The 27,647-nt window shown below is 35.8% G+C and overlaps 1 protein-coding gene across 1 annotated transcript in view; it reads right to left on the minus strand.

Annotated features, from left to right (window-relative positions):
* Positions 1-27,647, minus strand: part of LOC111512312 (sodium-dependent noradrenaline transporter) — a 69,565-nt gene that overhangs the window by 33,288 nt on the left and 8,630 nt on the right. The window contains exons 2-3 of the mRNA XM_074179764.1: positions 2,952-3,017; positions 55-276 (exon numbers count right to left, since the gene is read on the minus strand). Coding sequence (XP_074035865.1) covers positions 55-276; positions 2,952-3,017 — 288 coding nt within the window. The remainder of the gene's footprint in view (positions 1-54; positions 277-2,951; positions 3,018-27,647) is intronic.

Genomic DNA, 27,647 nt, shown 5'->3' on the forward strand with positions numbered 1-27,647 from the left:
ACATTCCAGAGATAAAAGAAAGGGTGGGCAATAAAACTATTAATTATCTCTCACCTCCTCCGTTTCTATAGCAAAGATAAGGGAATCGCCAAACGTTAGCCAAGTCGACCGCGAAGCCGATGATGGACAATAAAAAGTCTGTGTTCGATCCCCAGGTCTCTCGATTATCGTCGGGGGCTGTGAAGGAATCCGGGTCCACTTCGCCTGCCTGACTAGAACTCGTCGAGAGGACGAAGGATTCCCGCTCGTCCTCTTCGAGCTGCACGTGAAGGTCCTCTGGAATGAGAATGGGTTTGAAGGGAAAATTGAGGCTCACTTTGGTTAAAAGCATTAAAAGGCGTGATTGAGGCATTTTTGACGATTTTGTTTTTGGACATTCCATCATTTTCGAAAATAATCGAAAATTACCGTCGAAAACAGTTGTTGAAAAATGGCCGAAGTTTGAAACATTGGGTTAAGAAAATATTCAATAGTGTCTCCTTTTTTATGTACTGTTTGAAAACTGACTAATTGTGTCACGAAGTCAGTAATATGTACTTATGAATGTATGCAAAACTGCTAGCGTTAAAGTTGGTCTCTTTTACAAATATCAAGCAATTAACATATTCAAAAAACACTTTATTGTGAGATTTTCACTAAACATACCAGCATAAAGTTGCTGCATTCAAAAGTATGCTTCACAGACTATAAAATGTTACACTGTCTGAGAGTAATCTCCAGGGAGAGCAGAGTTTTATCAAACAAATCGCTGTCAACAACGGTCATGAGGTAGATATTATAGACTCCATTCTTTCCAAAAAACTACAAAAGCAAGCCAGCAAGCCATTCACTAGGACTACCCAACCAACCAAAAATATTTCCCGTTTCTTGAAGAAAAAACGCGTAAAGGTAGCTTACAGAACGATTAAAATTTATTGAATACAATGAAGATGAAACTTCGGTGTCGGATAGATCAGGAGTATATGAGCTGACTTGTGGCTCTTGCCCAAAACTATATATTGGCCAAACAGGGAGAACATTTTACCAAAGAATTCAAGAGTATAGAAGTGGTTTTGTAAATAGAAACACCACTTCCTCATTTGCCAACCATCTTTAAGCAGAAGGACATGAATTCAATAGTAAATACGACCTGTTACATTTGAAAGAAAAAAGTTTGAAGCTTAATCTTCTAGAATGTTTAGAAATCAATAGGTTCAAAAATTCATGAATTTACTGCGTGATCAATTTTTTTTGGTACCTTGGGAACTGTCTGACTTGTCCATTTATTCCAAGTCTCCAAAAAACACTGCAGGCTTATTGCATTTTTTCTCCCATCTTCTCATGGCACCCATTCCATCAGTCTCGTTCCCTGTACTAGTTTGTACAGAAACATGTTGGATGTTCGTCATATTCTTCTGGAGGTAATTTCGTACGTCCATATATTGCCTCCCTCCTACGTCCATATATTGCCTGCCTCCAGTGACTCAGTGCATAAGATGTGTAGAGCTGTTTCTATCCCTTCGTTGCATAATCTGCAGCTGAGGTCTCCGTTGTACAGCCCCATTTTATTCAGGTGTCCTGTAAGCGGACAATGACCGGTTAGTAGCCCTTCAATTATTCTGAGCCAATCTCTACTATACTGAAGTAGTTCTTCGGTTCTTTTCTCGGACGGTTTCCTAATGAAGGTTCTACTGTGTTTGTTGCCAGGTACTTCTGTCCAGTACTCTGTGTGCTTCTTATTGGTCCATATCCTAATCTGGTTTTTCACCAATGATTTTGGTACCCCCAGAGCTGGTTCAGGACCTATATATGAAGTTGATGATCCGCGTCTGGCACATTCATCGGCTTTATCATTACCTATGATTCCTGAATACCCTGGCACCCAATACAAAGGTAATTTGTTTGTGTTTGCAAGTTCATTCAGTTCTTCATGGCATTCCCAGACCAGTTTTGATGTCACCTTCGGGTTTGTCAGAGCCCCTGGTGCGCTCTTGAACTAGGACACTATCTATTATTGAACGCGTCTATTTTTGCCCGCTTTTCCTTTTTTTGAAAATTCAACTTTTATAAAAAAAATTAAGGGGCCTTCACCCTTTCGTGGCCCCGGGGACTCTATACTTCCAAATCCGGACCTGGTTATAGGTTAGGTTAGTTTTTGATACTAAGATTTTCGAAAATTGACAGTCTTAAGATGAAAACGTGGAGCTCAACTGTTGATGAGAATCGAAAGAATCATAAAATGAGTATCCAACAACATAGGTAGGGAACGATTAAGTTCGGATATCAATGAGATCTGGTAAATTCCTGCCGTAAAACAACTACTTCCCCGGCTAATACCACGCTGGATATTGAATTATTGCCTTCAGACATTTATGAAACATACCTCACAGAGGTCATTCTTGCAGTTATTTCTCGTTTATTCAGCAGCATGACCATACCAAAATCAATCGACAAGATCACCCACGGACCGGTTTCGAAGTATTACCACTTACCAGTGCAGCAAAGATTCGACTGTGATTATAAAAGTTCTGTCTGAGAGGAATATTTGTTAACTAGTAGCTCCATCTCGTGAACAAAGCCCTGAAAGCGGATAAGGAACGTCCCATGTACCAATATTCTAACAAGAATCAAAATAAGTTTCAAGACTGTATCGAGAAGGGATAACGTATCAGAAAATGAAATTTCGAAAAATTCATCTCTCTCAAAGTGTCAGTAGGTTCTGGTGAATGCCTCAAAAAAAACTACTTTCCAGGCTAATACCACGATGTACCTTGAACTATATCCTATACATAATTCTGCAAGATATCTCAAGTATAGATCTGCAAGTATATATTCAATCAGATGTATTTCTAAAGGTTTCTTGGCCTCAACAAGAATGTACATTCACTTCAAAAAAGCAGTCATAGGCAGGCTACATTCAACATGTAAGTAATATAGGGAATAACACAGAACAAATCATATTTACCACTTACTTTTCCTCAGAGTGCACGTGATTATCAAATTCGAAGTAGAGTTGAGAAGTTTTGGATTGCTTTTTCCTGAAAAGAAAAAAAATTCGTTGTTAGATTGTAAATCCGAATTAGTTCATCCTGTATTATTCTCAAAATATTTCCTGTAAAATTGTTCTGATGTGAAGCTAAAAAGAGGTAATCATCATAGCCAGGTACAATAATAAACATTCACAAATTATATTTATTAATGTAGTCTATACAGGGTGTAACTGAATAAGTGTAAAACATTTAGGGAGGTGATTCCTCGTCGACAAAAAGATAGGATCTTTGATATAAAGAAACTTCATTACAGCATCCCTTGTTAAGATACAGCCACTTAAAGGGGGTACATAAAATTTATGTAACAATTTTTTTCACAAGCACTGAAGAAGTTACAATTTTGAAATTGTGCTGACGTTTTGTACTACCAAAAAGACACACTTAGCTAGTGATTTATTTGGTTTAACCCATGGTTATAAGGGGTGGAAAACGCAACCCCTAAAATTTATTTCCAATGTAACGTTTTGTTTTTTTTATTTGTTTGCTATTTAAAAATTCATTTCCGATAGCCTGTTTCATTCTAAACAAAAAATATCTCTTGGGTTTTTTGCCCAAAATGAACCAGATCGCAGCAAAAAATTATTTTACGAACAACTACAGAGATACATAGTCATAAATGCGAAAATACGAAACTAATCTATATCTAGTAGGTCGCTATTAGCGATAGTGACAATTAAATTGGTATGACGCTGTCAGTTTGTGAATTTTCGAAATTGAATTGATACTAATTGTGTGTTGTTGTTCTGTTCTTAATTTGTTACTTTAATAATTCACTTGTTATTAAAATGGCATAAGGCCCATGCTTCGTAATCCCAAGGATCAGATACCACTGAAGTCACAATTAGTGTATGAAGTACCATGCCATGATTGTGACAGGACTTATATCGGCCAGACCAACAGACGAATCAACATCCGCACAGATGAACACAAACTAGCAGTGAAGGGAAAAGTCACCACGTCTTCTCTCTTCCAACACGTACTGCAGACAAGACATAACATCAATTTCGATAACACAAAAATACTAGCAAGCAACGAAAACTTTCACTCGCGAACAATCAGAGAGGCTATCGAAATTTAAAAACGACCTAATAATATGAACAAGAGGGATGATGCGCAAAGATTACCATCAACATGGTAATCTTTGCGCTTCGCACAAGCAACAAGACCGCTCAACCCCAGAAGCAAAACTCGGCACATGACAATACAGGTACAATAACAGGAGGCAGGAGAGGCAGCTCAGGTAATAAGACCTAAACAGGTAGTCGAGCAAACACAGGTAGTGGCAGCAACGCAGGTAAAGGGAAACATCCATCCGTATAAATTGAGACACAGAGTTCGAACTAATCAGTCTGGTTGAAAAACCCAGACATCACCAGAAGATGGCAAATGAGACTTTGCCGAAACGTTGTGAAAATAATCCTTATCGGGATAAAATACACAGAACACGAAGCGAAACCCGATAAAACAGCTCATCATACTTTATCCGTGAGAATCTTCGAGATTTTAAACCTTTACGGGGAGAAAGACAAGTTGAACCGTTTCAGTCTGACACAAAAAATAGATAAGTACTCTTTGATCATTTCCATATTGATTTCAATTTAAGAGCAACCGGTAGACAGCTGTTTCAGCCTATTGGGCATCGTCAGTACCGGGCAGGCGGTCCTCGATTGAAGACAAAATGAGGAAAAACCAAGAAAGTACTTGATAAAAATAGCTGCGTAAACGCAAACGAAACATAAGTGGAAACACCTATTGGTGTAACACCCAAGTCAACTTGCCAAGTTTTTATGTCAGCGTTGGTGGTTTGGCCAATCAACCGACAACTGCGGTAGCAGAAATTTGGGAAGCTAACCTGAAATGCCATCGGAAAACGAATCCACATGTTTCTAGAAATGATATGAAATCTAGAAAGGTTAATGCAGTTAAGCTGCTGGAAAATAATTCCATGAAAATTAAAAAATGAATAGATAAGTACTCTTTGATCATTCCCATATTGATTTCAATCTAAGAGCCACCGGTAGACAGCTGTTTCAGCCTATTGGGCATCATCAGTACCGGGCAGGCGGTCCTCGATTGAAAACAAAATGAGAAAAAAACCAAGAAAGTACTTGATAAAAATAGCTGTGTAAATGCAAACGCTTGCGTTTGCGTTTACACATAAACAACACAGTTGAATATATATAGTGAAATAATGGTTACAAATCCAAATCGGTAAACAGCTCCCTACATGAGTCATTATATTTTTTGAAACACATTGTTCTCACTATCTTTTTTCGAACTATTGGTAATTCGTTTATTCTTGTACAGTCACCAAAGTTAATCAGACAATAACTGAGTGAAAATTGAATATAAGCATTGTAATAGCTCTTCAATATATTCAATGAAACAAAATTACGGAGATTACGAATTACAAAACAATGTGCTTGTTCAAAGAGAGTTGAGCATCAATATTCAAACCTAAAAATTTTACAGATGAAGTTTGTTGCATTGACTTGCCATTTATTTTTACCAGACCACTGCATTCACTTAAAGGTGATGAGAGGTTTTCTTTTATGTTTTCTTCAAACCCTGTCCAAAAGTCATACACCCTATTCAAATGAACAAAACGGCGAAGTCAGTAATAATTCAGAGAAAACTCCCGATAATTCTCAAAACCAATAAATTCCGGCCTCATCCCGTCACCAACGATAATTGCACTCGAAATTCAAGAAATGTAATATTGATTGCGCTCCTGGCAATGCCATGTGTCGAGTAAGACGTGAATAGGATTAAAGTCATAAAGGAAAGTGCTGATTGAAAACGAAAGCTCCATGAAATTGTTGCGTCCACGCGACTTTGACGTGACACTCCATAGAAAAGTATAATGACATCGACGGATATGGAAGCACCGGGGTTTTCCTCGAGGAAATCCATAATTAAGAAATTCTTCCAGAGACCTCCTGATCAAAAGGCATTCCGGAAATTCTCAGATTCAGGTGAAGTTCAAGATATCGTGCGGAATAGGCCAACAGTGAAATAGGTTTTACGCGCAAGTTTTATTCCGACGAGTTGGATGAATTTAGAAACTCTTTTGGGAAGTGAATGTTATGTTATCAGTTTGTAGCAGGTTGAGAGATGCGCCTAACTTTTCATACCATCACTACTTTTTCAATCAGTTATTTATTAATTTATCCGTTTGATTTCAACCAAACAGGCCAAAACGGCTTTATTACATGGTTAACAACTATACATAATACTTAAGGTGAAATACTTAAGCTATGAACCTGAAGCATAAAAGTAATACGATTCAATGTATCCCCAATGAATTGCAGAGGCTTGTACTTAATCCACAATAAACATATTGGAAATATCGAGAATTCCATTAAGATCTGTTACATTTCAGAAGGAGATGTCCAGAATGTGATAATTAATTATTGTATAAAAGACTTCAGAGGATAGAGGAAAATCTACATTCACAAATACATTGCAACTGTTGATCAATTCTATAATGCTTACGAGAGGAGCTCCAAATATGTTGAAAAATAGTACAGCCATTCTCATCCCAAAAATAAATAATGTTGTTGAAATGTCTATCTTCAGAGCAATAAATACTTTGTCGATTATTGAGAAAGTTTTGGAAATTGTTGTACACGAACAAATTACTAGGTACTTTACTGAAAATAACCAGTTTATAGGAAATCAATCCGGATTTAGAGAATACCACTCGTGTGAAACTGCCCTTCAATTAACAGTTTCAAAATGGAAGAATGAAATCGATAGCGTTAAATTTATAGTTGCAGTATTTTTTTATTTCAAGAGGGCGTTTGAAACTATCGATAGGCAAATATTCCTTCGTAAACTAAGATATTATGGAATCGATGAAATAGCCTTAAGTTGGTTCAAAAATCATCTCAATGGCAGGTCACAAATAACTAGAGTGTGGAAATGTTTCTCAAAAGAATTTCCAAACAATATAGGCGTACCTCAAGGGAGTGTCCTGGGACCACTGCTATTTATAATTTACCTGAATGATGTGAATTATATACAAGATTATGATTTTTTTAATTTATCTGCAGATGACACGTTACTTGCATGCTATGGACATGACGTTGTAGAAACAATGGAGCGCATGAATCGATTGTTGAAAAAAATTGAAATAAACTAAAAATTAATACGAATGAAACCAATTCAATGATAATTAGTAAGAAACATAAACTGAAATCAAGTGACTATATATGATGGAATCGGCCAATACTTGATGAAAATCCATAAATAACGTATTCTAAAAACACTTTATTGTGTGATTTTCACTAGATAGCTTAACAAAAACGCAACACGTGTTTCGCCATACAATGGCTTCCTCGGGCGTGTCTTAATGTCATTAAAGTCATTAAGACACGCCCGAAGAAGCCATTGTATGGCGGAACACGTGTTGCGTTTTTGTAAAACTATCTAGTGAAAATCACACAATGAATTGTTTTAAGAATACGTCAATTTACTATGAAAACCTTCAACTCGAAGTGGAAGGAGACAAAATTGAATGGGTGTCAGAATTCAAGTATTTAGGCTCCGTTTTGGATGAATCACTCACACTCAATGCACATTTGCATTTGTGAGAAGATATCAAAAAAAAAAATTTTTTTCTCCTGGATTTCATCGGAAGTTTGCATGTTTTCAAAAGTAACAATATACAGAATACATCCTCATTTTGATTATTGTTCCACACTGCTTTATCTTTCAGATAAAAACAATATACAGAAGTTACAGAAACTGCAAAATCGAGGTTTCAGAATCATCTTAAAATGTAAAAGATACACTCCCATACAATGCATGCTGAGTGCCCTCAAGTGGTATGATGTGGCAGATAGACTGTATTACTCAAAATATTTTGATTCCTTCATTACGTACAATAAATAAATTCATGATTACAACACAAGAACCACCAATCAATTCCACATTTCCAGGACAAGAACAAAGCAATCTAAGAAATCGTTGTTATTCAGAGGATTGAATGATTTCAACCAATTACCATGCCTTATTAAATATTCTGTTACTTTATATTCAATCAAGGCTCAGTTGAAAATATAAATTACATCACGTACTCCAAGAATTTTCTGAATCAATAATATTTGGGAAAGTTGCAGGTTGCCTCATCACATATCCTAGTGTTCCGTTGGCGGTTGATACTATATTTCCTATATGCTCCGCAAATGGAAAAACTATATTCTAAGTTACATCAAGATGCTCAATTTCTGTACCTACATCTGATTAGTTTCTCTCCCCCCATCTCATATTTGAAGGTAATTGGCTCTTTAGTGAGAGTTACACTCATCACTTCACGCTTACCATTCATTTATACTATTCATGTCCTACTGCACCCTAACACAATCCCGTACTAAGTGTATTTTTTTATATACTTTGACGTCATCTGCAAATAAGAAGCATGCTGAGTACTCAGTAAACGAAAATAGATCGTTTTCAAATATGATGCAAAGGAGAGTCCCCAAATTGAAACCTTGTGGCACTCTAGAGTTTGTATGATATTTTCCTGATACATTTTTATTGGTTCAATGAAATTCTTCATTAATCCGAACCATGTCAACTTTTCCAGAAGTATGTCATGGTTCAAACGGTCAAATGCTTTGCAAAAATCGTTGAATACCATATCCATTTGGGATTTATATCCAAATGTTTCAAATACCCGGCTTCCTAAAATAAACAAATTTGTATTTGTCGACTTATTTGATATGAAACCATGCTGCTTAGATATAAAGTATTTTTCTTCATATTCATAATTATATAATATGTTTGGACCGTTTGGACGGAGCACACATAATTGAAATTGGCCGATAATTTTCAATGTTCGCTTTATCATCAGATTTGAATATTGGTGTAGTGATTGCTCTGGAAAGACTCTCGACTCAGGAATTCTATTGAAAATATCAACAAATTGTTTTTTAATCATTCACTACAATCTTTTAAGGGAGAAATATCATCAATGCCTGCACCTTTGTTTGGTTTCAATTTCTTTACCGCTGCCTCAAAATCTGTCTCAGAATAGCCTTAATTGCACAAATCAATCTAATGCAGAGTACACTAGACTGCTGGTTGACACTGGAAGGCACAGCATTCTAGGAATGACCTCTGACATTACACTTTGAACTGTCAACTACGAACTGCCTAATACGGTACTTTTCCCAAGTAGAGAGGACTAGATCCTCCGGAAGAAGGAAATATTGGGAGCAGATAGTTGTTGGTTCATAGATGGATCAAAAACACCTTTCGGTTCCGGTGCAGATGTTTTCAGTCGCAGACCCAGGACAGAGATATCAACCTGCCTAGGAACCTACGCGACTGTATTTCAAGCGGAATTCAAGCGGAAATTTACGCTATTGAACTGTGTGCGGAGTTTAAATTGGTAATGAATTACAAAAAACGACTCTCCTCAAAAGAAAGACCCGAAAAGTTGTCTCTGGTCTGGATTCCCGGTCTAGAGTCCTGGTGAGAGAGTGGCAGAACCACATTCTTATCATCTGGCCTGAAAGATCACTCACCATATGAACTAATCGGCTTCATTAAAAAGCTGGGTTTATTCGAAGGGAGGTGGAGGGTCTAATCGACCTAAACTTTTGAGCTAACCTAACATAACCCAAAGTTTTTCATCTACTGCTGCGGCGTAAATCATCAGTGGTGGTATTTACGTTGACTTTGAGATGTAACCTTCGTCTTCGCAGTCAACGCACACAACTGATGATGTTTACCGCAGTAACAGATGAAATATTTGACCTTATAGCTAAAAATAACTATCAGGTCTTTTCATTTGTAAAATATCAGTTTTCACCGACTTTGATGAATGTAGAATTTCAGAAAATTGTGGCATATAATCCCAATCATAAAGTCTCATATATATTTTGGCTCGTCCTTTGATAATATTAATAAATATCTGCATCAAAACTAGTACCATCCCAGATCTATGAAAGTTATCTGAAGTTTGGCCAATGTATAAAAAAGGGACGAGTTTGATGTCGGTAATTATAGAACCATATCAATAATATGCAACTTCGCCAAAGTGTTTGAAAACCTTATCTATAGCAGGTTACATTCTCATTTGAGCAATCAAATTACACCACTTCAACATGGTTTTGTGAAAGGTCGCTCGACAATCACCAACCTTTCCTGAAACCGTTTGACAAACTTGATCACGGATTACTGCTATAGAAATTGTACCGATACGGCTTTTCTCTGACCCTGATCCAACTTTTCATATCATACTTCACTGAAAGGCGTCAGTATGTTATATTCAATGGCTTAAAGTCTGTGGAATATGCAGGTGTTTCACAAGGAAGCAACCTAGGTCCACTTATCTTTGACGCCTTCATAAACGACATAGTTGAAGCCATTGACATCAACTTTTTGATATACGCGGATGACCTGAAATTATATTGTGAGATCAATGGCATCGAGGACTGTCTTCAATTCTCCCTCAATCTGAAACATGTTGATCAATGGTGTTTTTGTAACGCGAGTAAATGTAATGTAATGACATACACACTGAAAAATCGTCGATTTTCATATCAATATTTGATAAATGATATTCCACTTCAATGGTCTCTCACATTCACCGATTTAGGTTTCTATACGAAACTTTCCTTCGTACCACACATTGAAGTCATTCTGTCTGCTGCAAACAGAATGTACTTATTTATTGCATGAATCCCCAGTGATTTCTCGGATCGGATCAAAATTAGAATATGCATCCATAATCTGGAATCCATCTCATCAGTTGTATACAGAGAAAGTTGAATCAGTACAACGTCGTTTCCTGAAACTTCTCTTCTATAGATCAGACAATATTTGTCCACCAATTGGATTTCCCCATGATGCAGTGTTAGCTAGATATGCTATGAATAGCTCGAGTTGCCGTCGTGATTGTCACTCCACAATTTTTCTTTTTGAACTGATTAATAATTTAATTGTTGACCCACATATTCTGCAAAAACTCAATTTCAATGTACCTAGACCAAACTCTAGAGAAGTTAATCTTTTTTATCTGCCAATAGCATGTACAAATATTCTGAAACGCTCTCCTCTACATAACATGTGTGTCAAATGCAGTTCTGCAGGTTGTCAGTTCGAAATTTTTTACTGTTCCATCTTTGAGATTAGGTCTTTTTACTTCAGCTAATTCTATATGTATTGTTTTCATCTTATAACTTATTGTATTTGTATTGTATTGTTTTTTTATCGACCTTTTTTGGTCGAACAAGAAAAATCTTCTATTTATCAGTAACTTGTCGTATTTAACAATTTTACCTATCAAAAAATTATTAAGAAATAATACTTATCTTTTACGTTTCGGAGGCCAAAATCTGCCTCCGTCTTCAGAAATGGATAAAAAATTCAAATATATTCGCAGTTATTCCTTAATAATTTTTTTGATAGGCAAAATTGTTAAATACGACAAGTTACTGATAAATAGATGATTTTTCTTTGTGAAAAATACTTTGATTTTTACGCAGTAACTTATCGGGGTAAACTAAAAAGTTTGCCCTTCTACACTTGTATAAAGTTCTCCATTATAATTTTTATATTTTTCAGATTGTGGAAGGTAACAATTACCCAAAAAAGATCGATAAAAAAACTGATTTTTTCCTCCACAAAAAATGACTTTCGTTGAATATTGTATTGTGTTCTATAGTTGAGTGTAACCTGTAGAACAGTGTATAAATAAATAAATAAATTTCTCTAATTGAATTAGTACTATTTTTCAAACTGCGAAATGAAATTTTCATTTTAATTTCTTCAATTTTCTTCCGTAAAGACGGAATAAAAAACACTCACTGTAATAAGTAGTCTACCTGACTCAAGACGTAAAATACTATTACATAACCACAGGAAAGCAGAACAAAGAAAAACCAGTCGAATAGAAAATTTTCCGTAAGACAAAACCTCATGAATTCTTGTTGAAATCATTTGTTTGACAATCAATAACTGTCACGTATGATGTAGCTTCTCAAGTGAACACTGCATATGAAAAACTACGAGTCTTTCGAAGTATGAACCAGTCGAGTTGGATATGAGTTTACTCTCACAGCCCTCCATGTACTAACAAGTAATGTCCTGTCAATATAACGCTCGAACGGCTCTATCCGCTCCGAAGAGAGAGATAGGAAGGCCGATTGACGATTGTCGATTGTCGATTCGTGGCAGGTACGGTTATTGAAATACCTAAGGTGGTGGCGCGGATATTCATTTACATGTAATTGGTGCCGATCCACATTGCTAGCCACCCTTCTCGTCAGTGGCACAATAAAAGTCGCCAAGGGCGAAATCTTTCATCCCCGTATTGTGCAATATAATTAAAGTTCGGTGAAAACTCTGACAGAGGATTCAGGTTGGGGAGATCAGTAGTTGAATTGGAAAACAAAAAATGATCTTACATGTACCCGGTGTCCTAACAGTGCACGATGTACTCATTTCTGTGTCGATCTGTGTATCTTATAAGACAACACATGGGCCCGGTCCCCGGTCTAAGAAAGAAAATAAAATCTCCTTCAAGAGCCACACAATCATTCCAGCGCCGCTCTGACACTTCAATGCCACTTTTGTAGAACGATTTATCTTTTTCCTCAAAATAGGCCTCAATTTCAGCAATAAAGTCTTTATTCGAGCAAAATTTTCCACCAGTGAGCATTTTTTTTTGAGGTCTGCAAATAGCTAATAGTCACTGGGAGCCAACTCTGGCGAATACGGTGGATGTGGTAGCAATTGTACTTGTACCCACTGGAAGTTATCCAGAGAAAATTAATGAAACTGATGCTGAATAAACCACCAAGATACAACAGTGACGAATTATATAATAATAATAATAATAATGATATGCTTTACTGCCCAAAGAACATTAGGTCTTATTGAATATGTGCACGGACCACATGACACCGAAGTACACCTTTAACACAAACTTCACGGCCAAAATCATAAGCCGTGAAGAGTGGAAGACCATTAGTCATCCCGAAAACATGTTTGGAAAAAACACCTGGTATACAGATAGATCGAAGACCAAACATTGAGACCTCAAAGAAATGAGCGGATCAATATTTTTACAGACAGCAAGAGCGCACTAGGAGCTCTGACAAACTCGAAGGTGACATCAAAACTGGTCTGGGAATGCCATGAAGAACTGAATGAAATTGCAAACAGGAACAAATTAACTTTGTACTGGGTGCCAGGGCATTCAGGAATCACAGGTAATGATAAAGATGATGAATGCGCTAGACGCGGATCATCAACGTCATATATAGGTCCTGAACCAGCTCTGGGGGTACCAAAATCATTGGTACGAAACCAGATCAGGACATGGACCAATAAGAAGCACACAGAGTACTGGACAAAAGTACCTGGCAACAAACACAGTAGAACCTTCATAAGGAAACCGTCCGAGGAAAGAACCGAAAAACTACTTCAATATAGTAGGGATCGGCTCAGAATAATTACAGGGTTACTAACCGGTCATTGTCCACTCAGAGGACACCTGAATAAAATGGGGCTGTAGAACGGAGACCTCAGCTGTAGATTATGCAACGAAGGGATAGAAACAGCTCTACACATCTTATGCGAATGAGAGGCACTGAATCACAGGAGGCGTACAAAATTACGCCCAGAAGAATATGACGAACATCTAACACGGAACCTGTACAAACTAGTACAGGGAACGAGACTGATGGAATGGGTGTCATGAGAAAATGGGAGAATAAATGCAATAAGCCCAAGAGGCTACAGTGATTTCTGGAGACTTGGACTGAATGGACAAGTCAGACAGCTCCCAAGGTACAAAAAAAATGACGCCACAATATTGTGGTGTCATCAGCGAATAGGGTAAGTTTTCCTTTTATATCGATAGATGCTAAATCTTTTATGTATAGCAGGAAAAGTATCGGTCCCAGTATTGAACCTTGTGGTACGCCATTTTGTATTTCGCCTTCTGATGAGGATGATGCAGTTTTCACAATCTGACTTCTTTCTTTGAGATAATTCTCGAACCACTTGTGAGTAATTCCACGGATGCCATAGTGATATAGTTTTTTTAGCAGTATTGCTAATAAAGAATCAGAAATATTCGATGTAAGGCAACTGTTTTCCAAAACTCTTGCATCAATATAAAGAAAAGGCAAATTTCACCAGACCCAACCATACATATACCTACTACAAGACACCATAACAAATACATAGTACCATTCGCATTTAAAACAATAGGATAAAGATCTCATCAAGTTTCAGGCCCAAAGGTGTTCAATTCCTTACCAGAAGTAAGGAGTAAAGTAAGAAGTAAATGTTACATATTTTATATGTACTTATTTCAGAATCCTTTTTTCCACTTTAGTGTTTCGAAAAAAAAATCCGAAGTGAAGTGATGGATCCATGTTTCATACTTTGTCACATATTGACGCAAAAATTCCGGTTTGTTATGTTTAAACATGGTCAAACACTGCTCAGAATCATCAAGACATTGTTGTTTTTGGTCAACAGTGAGCTAGCGCGGCACCAACTCTGAACAGTGCTTTCTCATATTCAAATGCTCATGTAATATAAAGCCAACACGTTCTATTGATATTTTCACAAAATCAACCAACTCACGTAGCTTTACTTTTCGATAATTCAAGACACTTTTATATTTTCTGGTGTTACTGCCTCATTTAGATGTCCATTGCGTTCTGCATATTCGGTGTCTCTATGAACAAGTTTGAAGTCAGCAAACCAACGTTTAATTGTTGTTTCTGCTGAAGCGAAATCCTTTTAAGGGTTTTCAAGCCATTGCTTCTCTTGAATAGTATTTTTACCCATCAAGAAACAGTAAACACAGACAAATTTTTTTTGAACCATTTTATTGAAAATAAGAAAGGTAGTGTCACTCTAAACATAATAACTCTCAGCTCAAGAAGTCAATATGAACAATTACATCAGTTCCTAGAAGGAGCAGGTTACAACTAGAGTTGCTTAAGGCTCTGTACTGGACCCCTTATCATTGATTATTTATCTAAAGAACCCAGATGAATTACCGATCCAATCTGCTTTCTTCATGTATGCAGATGATACATCTCTCATAATTTCAATGATGATATCCTATCAGAGGAATATAATGACGTATTTTTCCTTTTGGTAAACGGGTTCAATGCCAACCGATTGAATTTAAATATCGAGAGAACTAATTCTGAAATATTCCATTTTCTATGTTTTTTACCACTTTCATTCGTAACTAAGGTTACTGCAGTTTCCTTCTATAAAAACATATTCAAAAAATTGATGGATGTAGCCGTTACTATGTGATAGGAGATCATTATGAAAAGAGAAATGAAAATTTCTATTTTTTTTATAGAAACATAGAAATTTTCATTTCTCTTTCCAACATTTTCAAACTTATACAAGTCCTCATAGGATGAAACTGCAGTAACGTTAGTTAAAAATAAAAGTGGTAAAAAACAGAAAGTTTCAATTCTTTTTTATTCATTATGATTTCCTACCACGTAGTAACGGCTACATCCGTCCATTTATTAAAAAATATTTCTTCTGGAGTTGCCATTCACATGAAAAATATTCAAGAAATTAAATTTTTGGGCCTTCATATTGATGACTGTTTTACTTGGAACATCCATTGCCGAATGCTGATATCCAGATTCAATTCCTTTTCTTATCAGTTTAGAATTCTGAGATTGAGAAGACAAGATAAGATAAGATTGTATTATGCTCAGATAGACTCAAAATTGCGATACGGGGTGCGGTTCTAGGGATTATCTATTTCATCATCTGATGTGTTTATAGCACAAAAGCGAATCATACCGTCTCTCTTAGGTATTTTCTAACACAATTTCGTGTAGATACCACTTCAAAACTCTTAGAGTTTGAACCTTAGCATACATTGGATATACAAACAATGGCAATTTTATAGTAGTTGATTCAAAACACAAAATTAATACTTGATAAAATAACGATTTTTATATGCTTCCTCCGTTGAAGAATACTTACCGAAAAATAATATTATCGTATCTGTACGAGTTGTAATATGTATTTTTTATTAGGCAACTTCGACTGCCAGGCCATCAGCTGCTACTTCTCAGCTGGGAACGCCAATTGTCAGTTATATTTTTTTGGAAAGGTTCTTCTATAAAATTCAACGTATTTTTGATTCATTCAATAAGCATTCTTGTAGTGTGTTACGCAATGTGTATACATAGAGTTTTTGTTATAAGGTTTTTTTTTCAATGTAGTCTTATAACGAATCCTATACATTTTTTGTTTTTTTCTGATGAAAAATATATCATTATAATTATTATCATACCATAATGCTAATATTGAGGGTGACTCTGCGGAAACTGTAATATTCAACCTTCCTCAATCTGAATAATAAACAAAGATAAATCAATAACAAATTTGTTTTTTGTATATCATTGTCAGTTTTTTGTAAAACTGTTGTTTCTCTTTATTTTTGTATTGTCCTCTAAATGTAGTGATCTATTGAGCAATTGGAATATATTTTTATTCAGTTATCACAGGGAAATATTTGGAATGCAACTTTAATCGCTATTCATAGACCTCATTCCACATTTTTCGATTTCAAAACGTGCAGTAGCTTATTGTCATGTAACGGTCTCAAAAATTTCAAACATTTCTCACTCATTCTGTGACCATTCTCTAAGGCATATCAAGCGACACAAAATTTCTCTGATCTATTAAACTGAATGTGTGAAACATGTTCTTTGAAACGCGTGAGCATAGTTCACTTATTCTGACCAACATTCTTTTTTGCAGTCCTTACAGCCTAAATCCGAGACTTTTTTCCATCACCCTGTCTATTGGGTTGCCAAATATTTGTTGGAGTGTAAAAACAGTTTCAAAAGCCACTTTTGTATTAAATTTGTCAATCCATCGGTCGAGAAACAGTATTTTTGTTCGGGTGTGGTAGGAGTGTTTTTTCAAACAACTGAAGATGTCGGCCACAGTAATAGATGAAATGTTTGGTACCGGAGTTTCTTTTGAATGCGGCCTACCAGCTCGGATTTTCTTCCTTCCGATAAATAGATAATCACAAAATGTAACTAACTCGAGCGGAAAATCGTGTAGACGAGATGCTGTTTTCATCCCCTCAGTAAAACAAACATTGAACCCAGAGTTGACGCTCTTTTAATTTCCAAATGCAACAATCCCATGTTGTGGTTGACGACTTCTGATAGCTCTGTTTCGTACTCATGAAAGCGACGGTTCGCATATGTGTACCTTGGAGGTCATTCTCGTCGCGGAAGTGGCATATCTTACTTGATATTGGTGTCCTGGAATGCAGTAATGTGCAGTCGGACCTGGTGGACGGAATGCCACCTATAATTGAGAGGAAGGGCCTTTCTCCGCTGTGTATTGTTGGGGAATTTTCTTCTGAATCGACTACTCGTGCGAGCTTGAGAATTATAGACAATTTCAACGTCTTTCGCCAACGGAATTTTCATTTCAATTCACAAATTGTCGGGTATCAGTGCTAGAACATTTTTAAGGATTACGAAATGAATATATTGAGCTCGGAATCGTAGTTCGAACACGGGCATCTTATGTTTGAATGGGGAATGTTCCTCCTGACGAAAATCGAGTACTTTTCATAAAAGAGCTCTAAAACAACACATTTTAAACTTATTATTTCAACCTCTTTCTTTAAAAAAATATCTAAATACTTAAAAAAGAGGAATGAAATAATGCATTCAACATTTGAAGGGATTCGTTTCTATTTCACCATTTGGCAACATCGGTTATAGCTAATAAAGGACAAGGAATCTGTTACCTTTATGAGACAAACAAAGATGACATATTTCAGAGGTGTGCTGTTCTGTTCACATATGTTCCGAGTTCCGAGACATTCTGTGACATATGATATTTTGTGCACCTAACCTATCTACCTCTATATAAATTAATAACAAAACAACTGTTGTTTATGTGGCTTGTGAAGGTGGTATTGAACTATAATTTATATTTTGCCTTAATTGTTGATTTATAAAGATAATTTTCCTTTTTTAAAGTAGAATATCTGGGTAAGAATAAATTATTTCAACTTGATATAGGCGATGTTGCCAATATGTGAATTAGAAACAAATCCTTTTGAAAATTAAAACCCAACATTTGAAACATCAATTTGAATACTTTTCGAAGTGAATTTGAAAAACTCATGAAATAAACTTAACTTCATTTTGTTCAAACTTGCATTTGCTGTAATAACCCAAATTGAGAAACATTCCCCATTGTAGACAAAAATCTGAATCAACAGAGAATTTGAGAAAATACACCAGGAATATTAGGGGTTCCACTACGGAAAGATAGTCAGCTATAAACTTATATAAACCTCTATTTTGACACCCTAAAACTCATCTCAAAACCTACTCGTTATAGGGTGTCCAAGGTTATTGGCCAAATAACCGATTTTTTACACATTTATTACAAATATCTCGTTTCTTGTGAGTTTCATTCTATTTGTGTTCATTATGAATAATGTAGAGGATTAAATTCTCTACATTGGAGATAGAGGGCGGAGAGCGCTTAGTTTTCAACTATTCAGAGCAGGGTTTCCTAACCTTTTTGGACCTGCATACTCATTGACGTCTTGAGAAATTTTGGCGTACCACCAGACCTAAACATGAAGGCATAATAATTACTCTTCTAAGAGTGTTCAAAGACTTTTTTAATTGAATTCCTGACAAAACTTCATATCAATTGGTTAGATATGGTTAGAATAATATGGTTACAAAAAAATGGTATCAATTCAGTTTGATTTATAACCCATAGGTTTAAAAATATATAATATTATTATTTTTCGTTCGTTATTGTTTTGAGCTTATTGAAAAAAATTATCTTTTCAGTTCGATAATCTTTAGAAGCGTGTTTTTTTAGTTTTTTGAAGTATATTTATTTTTCATTTTTTAGTTTCGTATGCAACGCAGCAGGCGCGCGTGTTAATGAAAAAATATTTTTTCCTAATGAAGAAATACATGTAAAGTGAGTTCGAATTATATCAAGGAGGGTACGTACATCGCCATCTGCCCACGAATAGATCAAGCAATAATGTCGATATATCAAGAAGATTGCGTACAGCGCCATCTGTCCGTGAATAGATATAGCAATGATGTCCATATGATCTTGTAGCCCCAAGATATATCATTCACTTGTTTTCGTAATATCGTCCAATGACATTACTGGCTGGATGGTGCGCGCGCTTTTATATGAGGCAGCGGACGGGCCTAGTACTTTCGAGAATGGAGACTAGAAACTTCTCGCTTCGCATTAAAGCTTACCGCCATCTGTTGTACACTTTGACAACTATCGGACTGGAAATAGTTACTATCTAATCCCCTAGATGGCGTTACACGAGGAAACGCGCGTTAAGCGTAAAGGAGCTGTAAAGTTTGTGTTAAAAGCAAAAAAACATTTTTATATTAGTCATCACCCCCCTAAACCGCTTCAACTCCTCCCAATCTTCTCTGTGTCCTTTACTTCCCCCCTTTACTGCCCCCCTATAGGCCCCCAGCGCCCACAAGAGGGCGTTTTCGCTCCCTTTGAGAAAAACTAATATTTCTCCAAAATAGGGAACTTTCATTCGACCTTGTAGATCTTACCGTTTCCGAGATAACCATGGTGGGATCTGGTGAAAATCGGCCTGTATATATCTATTTCTATATAATAATATATTTTGTGAATAACACATCCAGTAATGAAAATATTCAATGGCACTGCAGCTTGGACTAGGTACTAGGTGAATAATTTGAGCATACCATCATAATTGAAAACGAGCCATCTCGAATCTCGTTACTAATAAAATATGCAAACCAAGTAATTAAAAACATGGTGACTTGAGGATTGCCCTAAGGTAGAAACAATTACAACATGATTTAAGCGGTTAATTAAGTTCAACGAGAATTAATAGCAGTTTAAGGCTCTTGGCTATCTGATTTCAGTTGAAAGTATGAACATAGAATAGCAAATCGCTCAATTTTTAAACTTTTCAAAGTTCGTTTATGATCAACATTCACCACTGACAATCAGAAAAGAAGACAGATTTGTTGTGTAACATGAATTCGATGCAAGATATTTTATATCAAATTCATGAAGATTTAAGAAGACATTTCCATAATCTTCACCACTGTAGACATGATATAAGCGATAATGTGTTTCATTGTTTTTTAATATTCAGATCTCTTAAATAAATGAGTTTATATAGAATAGAAAAGAATAGAATAGTTTATTAGCTACGTGATACATTTGCAACTTTTTCATAGTTTAACTTGCTCCCTATTTTTCACCTTTCATGAGATCCACATGTATATAGTCTCAAATTTGAATAGCCCTGAAAAAATCACTTTGCGAACCTGCTATAAGAAAAACCCCTTTAAATCTCCCTGAAGAAATGAGAAGCCAGCAGTCTTCTAGGAACAGATTATCATTAGAGACGATAAACATCATGAGAAGTTCAGTGGTGAAAGTTTCTTTTCTGATTATGACGAATTACTCTCCAACAAATTACATTACAAAGTTTCGAGAAGTTGATTAGAAATGGAGTTTGGGTTCAGAGAACATTGTTTTGCAACTCCTTAATACAACTGATAGTATTATTTACGATGCTGACCCAGGTAAAATTACTTCTGGAGTTAAACTAGGTTATTCCAAGTATTCATTTTGAATTCAGATACATTTTCCAGGATACCCAAAGTATTCGAAATTGAATATAGTATCATAGAGAATCAAAACCGATAGGTCAGCTTCAAAGCAATCATAGTTTTGATGAACCCGAAGACGATTGTAGATATTAACAATCGAAACGTCGTGAAGTAATCTAGCTTGGAATCTCTTGACTTTTTATTTGATTTTTTTTTGTTTTTATTTCTTGTTCAATTGTTTTATTTTTACTTGTATTTCATTTCACCATCATTTCATTTCAGGTTTTTTTTGCCTAATATGATTGCTATTTTCAGCTATTCATTTTTTAATTCTTCTTTTTTATTAATTCAGACAATGGAGCCCAAACTAATGAAATTCATCATGAAACATTGTCAATCACCTCCAAACAAACATAGTTTTGATACTATATCTTTATGGAAAATTTCGTTTATATCATTAGGTTTGAGCCTAGTTGAATTGAATCTAAAGCCACCTCACAGAGTAACAACATATCATATTCAAGAAATATTTTATTGTGAGATTTTCACCAAACAGTTTTACAAAAACACAACACGTGTTTCGCTATACAATAGCTTCAGCGGGAGTGTCTACAGGCGTGTAAAGGAACAACTAAAGAAGCTATTGTATAGCGAAACACGTGTTGCGATTTTGTAAAACTCGGTTTTTACTTTTTTACTGTTTACTAATCGTTGATATTAGATGATACTAGGGAAATGGCGAATGCGCAAGATAAAAGTATGGTGAGTGGGTGAGTTGAAATTATGGTGAATGTATAAGTTAAAATTATGGTGAATGTGTAGTTAAAATTATGGCAAATGTTATGTTGAAATTATTGCTAACGTGTGAGTTCAAATTATAGCGAATGGCGAATGCGAATGCGTTATGGCGAAATTATGGCGAATGTTCAGTTGAAATTATTGCTAACGTGTGAGCTCAAATTATGGCGAGTATTCACAGTGACTAAGAAAAGAAAACTGAGCAACTGATTGTCTCACCGAGTAACAAAATAAAGCAGAAACTGATAACTGACGTAACGTAACATCAAATTGCGTTTCAAAACCAACCTCACGCTTGCTTTTAATCATCATGAATACGTTTCAAATCATACTTGATATGACGTTTTGAATACATGAGCGCCAGAAAACGCCTATGAAAATTTTGGAAGATATAGTTTTGATAAATGCAGTTCATCATTACAGCAGTACATCATTCCAACAGCGAGCATATCAACAAATTCATTTGGATAGCAATTAATGAAACATATCTAATGCTGAAGGTGATTTCATCAAAATATTACGATTTAAGTATATAAAAGTATCAATCCTAAAGAAATGAACTCCAAACGTTCAAGCCAGTCTCGAATATACCTACACAGTAGGTTAAATGGACTGACGCCTATCAGAAAACAACTACTCCCCTGGCTAATACCACGAAGGGCGTTGGGTTATATCCGACAGGCGTCAGTGCAGGAATCTTCACAGATAATGTCCTGCATATGCAATTGGCAATACAACTGAAAGAGTCGACCTTCAATTTTGGAACGGGCAGGATATTTTCTGTGAAGATTCCTCCACTGACGCCTGTCGGATATGATCCAACGCCCTTCGTGATATTAGCCATTTGAAGTACATTTCTTTAGATTTGTTAACTGCCAGTCTTCAAGCATAGCTCACTGACTAATGAGAAAAAATAAAAGTATCAACTTAATTTGCTTTATTTTCAAGTAGTCACAATTATTCGGTTAGCAGGTGCATGTAGACAGGAATAACTAACAGAAATATCAATCGATTCAATAAACGATAAGAAAGACATGTTGCTTGTGAAAATACCAGATTTGAAAAAATATATTGATAGAACTTCTGTTACAGTATTTAGGCAAGAAAACCTGCTGTTTTACAGACAATATTCATATTCACGGCCAACCAAAACTCCACATAACAGATTATTTGTGAGTTACAAAACAGAAAACTGTTCGATTCAGCCTGTTGGCATCCACAGTTTGGAGAATCTCAGATTAAGACGAAGCTATTGTATGGTAATAAACCTATTGCGGTTTCATAAACACAACGAAGTGTTACTTAAATACGCGAATTTCAATTGGGGATAACGAAAAAACCTTTCACTGGCCTTTCTAGGCAAAGAGAATGTTAATTCCAAAATTTGTTTCGCCCCACTATTTTTTCACACACGATGCTGTTCACCTCTCAAATACATGGTGATGACTGGTACGTGTAAATATGGAAACAGTTCGTTTGACCGATAATCGGGCCTTTCTGAAACGGGTGTAAAGCTAAGCACACACTTGCAATATTTTGGTCTCGGCTAATGAATAATCTTGTTCAATATTCAAAAACACCTACCCTTTCACATAAAGTCAACAGGCAATATCACCCCACCGAAATATTTTAGTACCTACTTTTAAAAAATCATTCATTTTCAAATTGACAACAATTCAAAACTTTTCCATCAGTAACTATATGACGAACAAGAAAATGAAATCGTATCTAAAACATCATTTCTGTTGAAAGTCATAAATTATTTCTTAAAATTTAGTCGGTATTATGTGCGTTCATTCTTTTGTAGCGATTGGCTGGTATTTCAATCGCCACAAAAGAAATAACCAGTAAAGGAATTTCTTGCAAAAACATAACAATCTGCACTGACAACAGACAAGCCCTATTAGCTTTGAACAAACAACGTATAACCTCAGGGCTAGTACTAGAGTGCCACCAAGATTTAGCCAACGCCTCGGTAGATAATAACATTATACTGAGGTGGGTTAAAGGGCACGACAGGAGTAAAGGTAATCGCATTGCCGACTCTTTATCTAAGGAAGCGCCTGGACTAAGAATTTTAGAACCCAGAGGCATCTACGGCCTGATGACTTCAACAATTGCGGAACTAGTCAAATGTTACACCCATGCTCAATCCTTAACGAGATGAGATGGAATCAAAGGATGTAATCTTGCCAGGATCACCTTGGGCGACACTGGGAAGCTGGCGCCGAAGAAATATCTGGGGATGACCAGAAAAAATCTACGCCTAACAGTAGGATTTCTGACTGACCACTGTCAACTACACACCTCTATGCAGGATGTGTGAACAGGAAGATGAGACTGTCAAGCATGTCCTGTGCGAGTGCCCGGAGTCATCGTCAATAAAAGAGTGTTTGTTCGGCCAGTCTTGGCCTACACCTGCCGATATAAAGGAGATGTCTCCCAGTGACCTGTCCACCTTCCTGGAAAGGATAGGATGGACGATGACCTAGGAGGCTTACCCTCACCCTCCCTACTCTAAAAATACAAATACAGATGTGCGTTCATTTTGTCTCAAGCAAATTCCGACGTCAGGGAATGTATTACTTTCTATAACAAACTATTTAGTTGTGTGAGGGTTCTCATGATGAATAATGTTCTATATCATAGTTCCCTGACAAAAGTTCTCAGTGTGCTAGCCTTAAAATGTCATGTTTCAATGAATTTATTCTTAATATCTCAATATATTTCCTCGACTATATCTTGAACTCAGCTCTCACTGTCATTTTCAATCCGTTGTTAAGCTTTTAATTCGACGCGTCTGTGATTTTCCCATATTGAAATACTCAATAGGTGTACTGCGAAATAATTCCACTTGTAAAAAACGATGACTGTACTCCGAATAGTAAATTAAATATACCCGTTTCTGTAGGTCACATATCGTTCGGAATACCGAGTGAATTCAAGTGAAACATACAGAGTGAGAAATCGAATTCGTACAGTGAAACAGAACTTCCAGGAAAATATTTTTTTCGACGACCGTCCGGAAAATACCCATTTCTCAGACGCTTTTCCTTTGATAAAGTAGTATTTTTTCGGCCTAGTCCGGGAAGTACGTATTTCCCCGACTAGGACAGGAAGAATTACATCGCTGTTGTCATTGTAAATATGAAAATCTTGGTAGGTTTATTTTTGACAAATCAGCAGCGATAAAGAAAATTTGTCCTACGAAATTGCCAAGATAGCAGCTGCTGCTATAGCAGAAATGTCAAGGTACGGAAACATTTATGATCTGTTCTCGAAATGGAAAACTGTTGAAGAAATACAGAACTATCACAGAGGATATAATTTTGGCTTATTTGGCGCAAAAATCTGAAACTATCAATTCTCTACCTCATGAAGAAAAGCTCCATTTCAGAGAAGAAAAATCTGAACTTAGACAAAGTTATCGCATTCCATAAAAAAAAGAATGTTAGAAGAATACAGAGTGAAGCAATCAGAAGTCCCCAACATCGAGCAGATCAACAAATTCGTTAGAGAAGAGAATAATGAAACATATATAATGCTTAACGTGAAATATCACGATTATAGTATATTTGCTTTATTCTCAGGTAGCAACAATTTTTGGGTTAGCCGGGTGCGTATAGACGGAAATAACTGAGAGAAATGTCAATTGATCTATTAAACGACAAGAAAGACATGTTGCTTGGTAACAAAACCTGCTGTTGTATAGGTAATATTTATCTTTACGGCCATCTCATACTCCATAACATATTATTCGTTAATTACAAAAAAAAATCTGTTCAAAATCTGTTTTTCCGTTAATCAGTTGTCGCCCCCATAAGAACGACAACTCTCAAAAGTTGAGAAATTAGTGCGAGCTAAGGACTAACGGGGTCTTATCTTTTAACGTGTGATTCCTAACATGGTTGCAGAATCATCCCCGCTTCAACCAGATAGATTCTCTCGAGAAAAATATCTGGTCGAGGCGGGAATCGAACCCACGATCTTCCAATCGTGAGCCGGGCGTACTACCACCGCAGCCAAAATGTCGCTGAAGGATATATAGATAATTCACCCACAAACAAAATCAAAATCGCCAAGACCGTTCAAGAATTATCAGATGGAAAACAATCAACGTGAAACGGAAACTTTACCTTCTTGATTTGACTTCAACAAAAGGCATTTTAATATATTAAGCAATTCCTTCAATATTATTAACAACTGCTCGAATTTACATAAAAAAATCAATATAAATGACAATTAGAATTTTTCTTTTACTACTTATCTTCTGTTCGAATTTCAATATTCAATGTAAATAAGAATTAAAATTTTTGAAATTTTGTTCTGCAAAGAAATTAAATATAGAAATATGTCCCATTGATTTGTTATTCTACACGGTTGCCGAAAATATAGTGTACCTACGCATTACGTCCGAAAATTGTTTTTTGGCTCACCCACTTCCAGGACTCAGTTCGATTTGTCCAAGACATTTGTCAAAAAACCATATTTTCCGGACTTGTTACGTAAATTACTATTTCGCAAAAATTCTAAAACATATCAAAAACCTTCAACATCCTAAATAGATGTGTCCTTCCTCAAGTTTCTTATGGAGCTTCGAGTTGTTACTCTATACGTACCGAGTGTCTCACACCTTGCATACTGGTGAAAAACCAGGACAGGCAAATATTTAATATCAGATCTTTATTCAGTATATCGCTTGGAGTATTCCTCCAGTTCGTTCGATTTGCTTTTCCAATTGGAAATCCACTTTCTTGTAGACCTTTCAATTCTAAAGAAGTGAGAACTTTCTGATATTGAATAATAGTAAATCTGTTCGAAGTATTATAAGAGGACGTTTGTTGTTGACGGAAAACTGCGTTTTTAAAATTAGTTTGTGAGTTATCCTGAGAAGCGATTAAATATATAACCTGGATTCAATTAACGGTAATGTATATGGTAATAATCATGAACAATATCGTTCGTAAACTTCATTTTCAATTTCAAAATATATCTTAATACTCAAAAATGTTTTGCACTAAACTTCTCTGACTACAAATTCACTTCGAAAAAAAACATATTTCACTAAATTTAGCATCATATGCAGAGACAGAAACACTCCTAATTTTTTTGCTTGAAAGAATATTTTCTCAAAATATTTTTGGAAACTGAGTACAACTTTCTTGAGATACAAGTATATATATTGTCGAATTATAGTAGAATGTAATAGGGCTCTTCCCAATAATTGAATTCTCAATTAGTCAAACCCACTGAAATAAGATTTATGTGTAAAAGAAATTTTACAAAAAAAACCAAATCATGTGACTGGAATGGTAATAACTCAGATCAATTCCGAGAAAAGTTAGTGATTTGTGTTACTATGAAATGAAGTAGTATTCAAGAATTTCACTGAATTGTGGCTCAAAATATCCCAAAATAATATTGATGAGTAGTTGAAAATATGATTTTTCACCTGATTCTCAATCCAGGTTGACTTTGAAAGCGATTTTCAATGATTTTTCCATCAGTAATGACGTCAAAGTGGCAAGCATGGACCTATTCACGAAAGGTTAATAACGTGTTTACTAATCGTTGATTATAGTAGATGATGAATATTACTGGAGTTTTTTCCCAACACCAAATCGTTATTTTTAACACATCGACACGTGTTTCGATCACCAAGTGATCATCTTCAAAGAGGAAGATTTTAATCTTCCTCTCATTATTACACCAAAGGTTCCAAACAGTGCATCAATAGGAGACGATACTAGGCAAATGACGAATGCGCGAGATGAAAGTCTGGCGAAGGCGTGCGTTGAAATTATGGTTATTGTTTAAGTTGAAATTATGGCGAATGTGTCAGTTAAAATTATGGTGAATGTGTGAATTAAAATTATGGTTGGTGCGCAGTTAAAATTATGGCGAATGCATAGTTGAAATTATTGCGAATGTATAGTTAAAATTATGGCGAATATGCAGTTAAAATTATAGCGGCTGCGTTCAGACAAAGGGTTAATCGGTAGGGGAGTAATGACAGTGACTAAGAAAAGAAAAATGAACCTTATTGCCTCACTTTCGAATATAAATGGCATATTATAACTGAATTCATTGAATTAGTATAATCCAAAGTGATTATTCACAATTCCGTGTTTAAGAGAGTTTGAGAGAGTCTGAAACTTTGAAA

This window comes from Leptinotarsa decemlineata, unplaced genomic scaffold (genome assembly GCF_025532065.1).
Source record: "Leptinotarsa decemlineata unplaced genomic scaffold, Ldec_3_MD MMD2_tig00026282_RagTag_RagTag, whole genome shotgun sequence".
Taxonomy (NCBI): domain Eukaryota; kingdom Metazoa; phylum Arthropoda; class Insecta; order Coleoptera; family Chrysomelidae; genus Leptinotarsa; species Leptinotarsa decemlineata.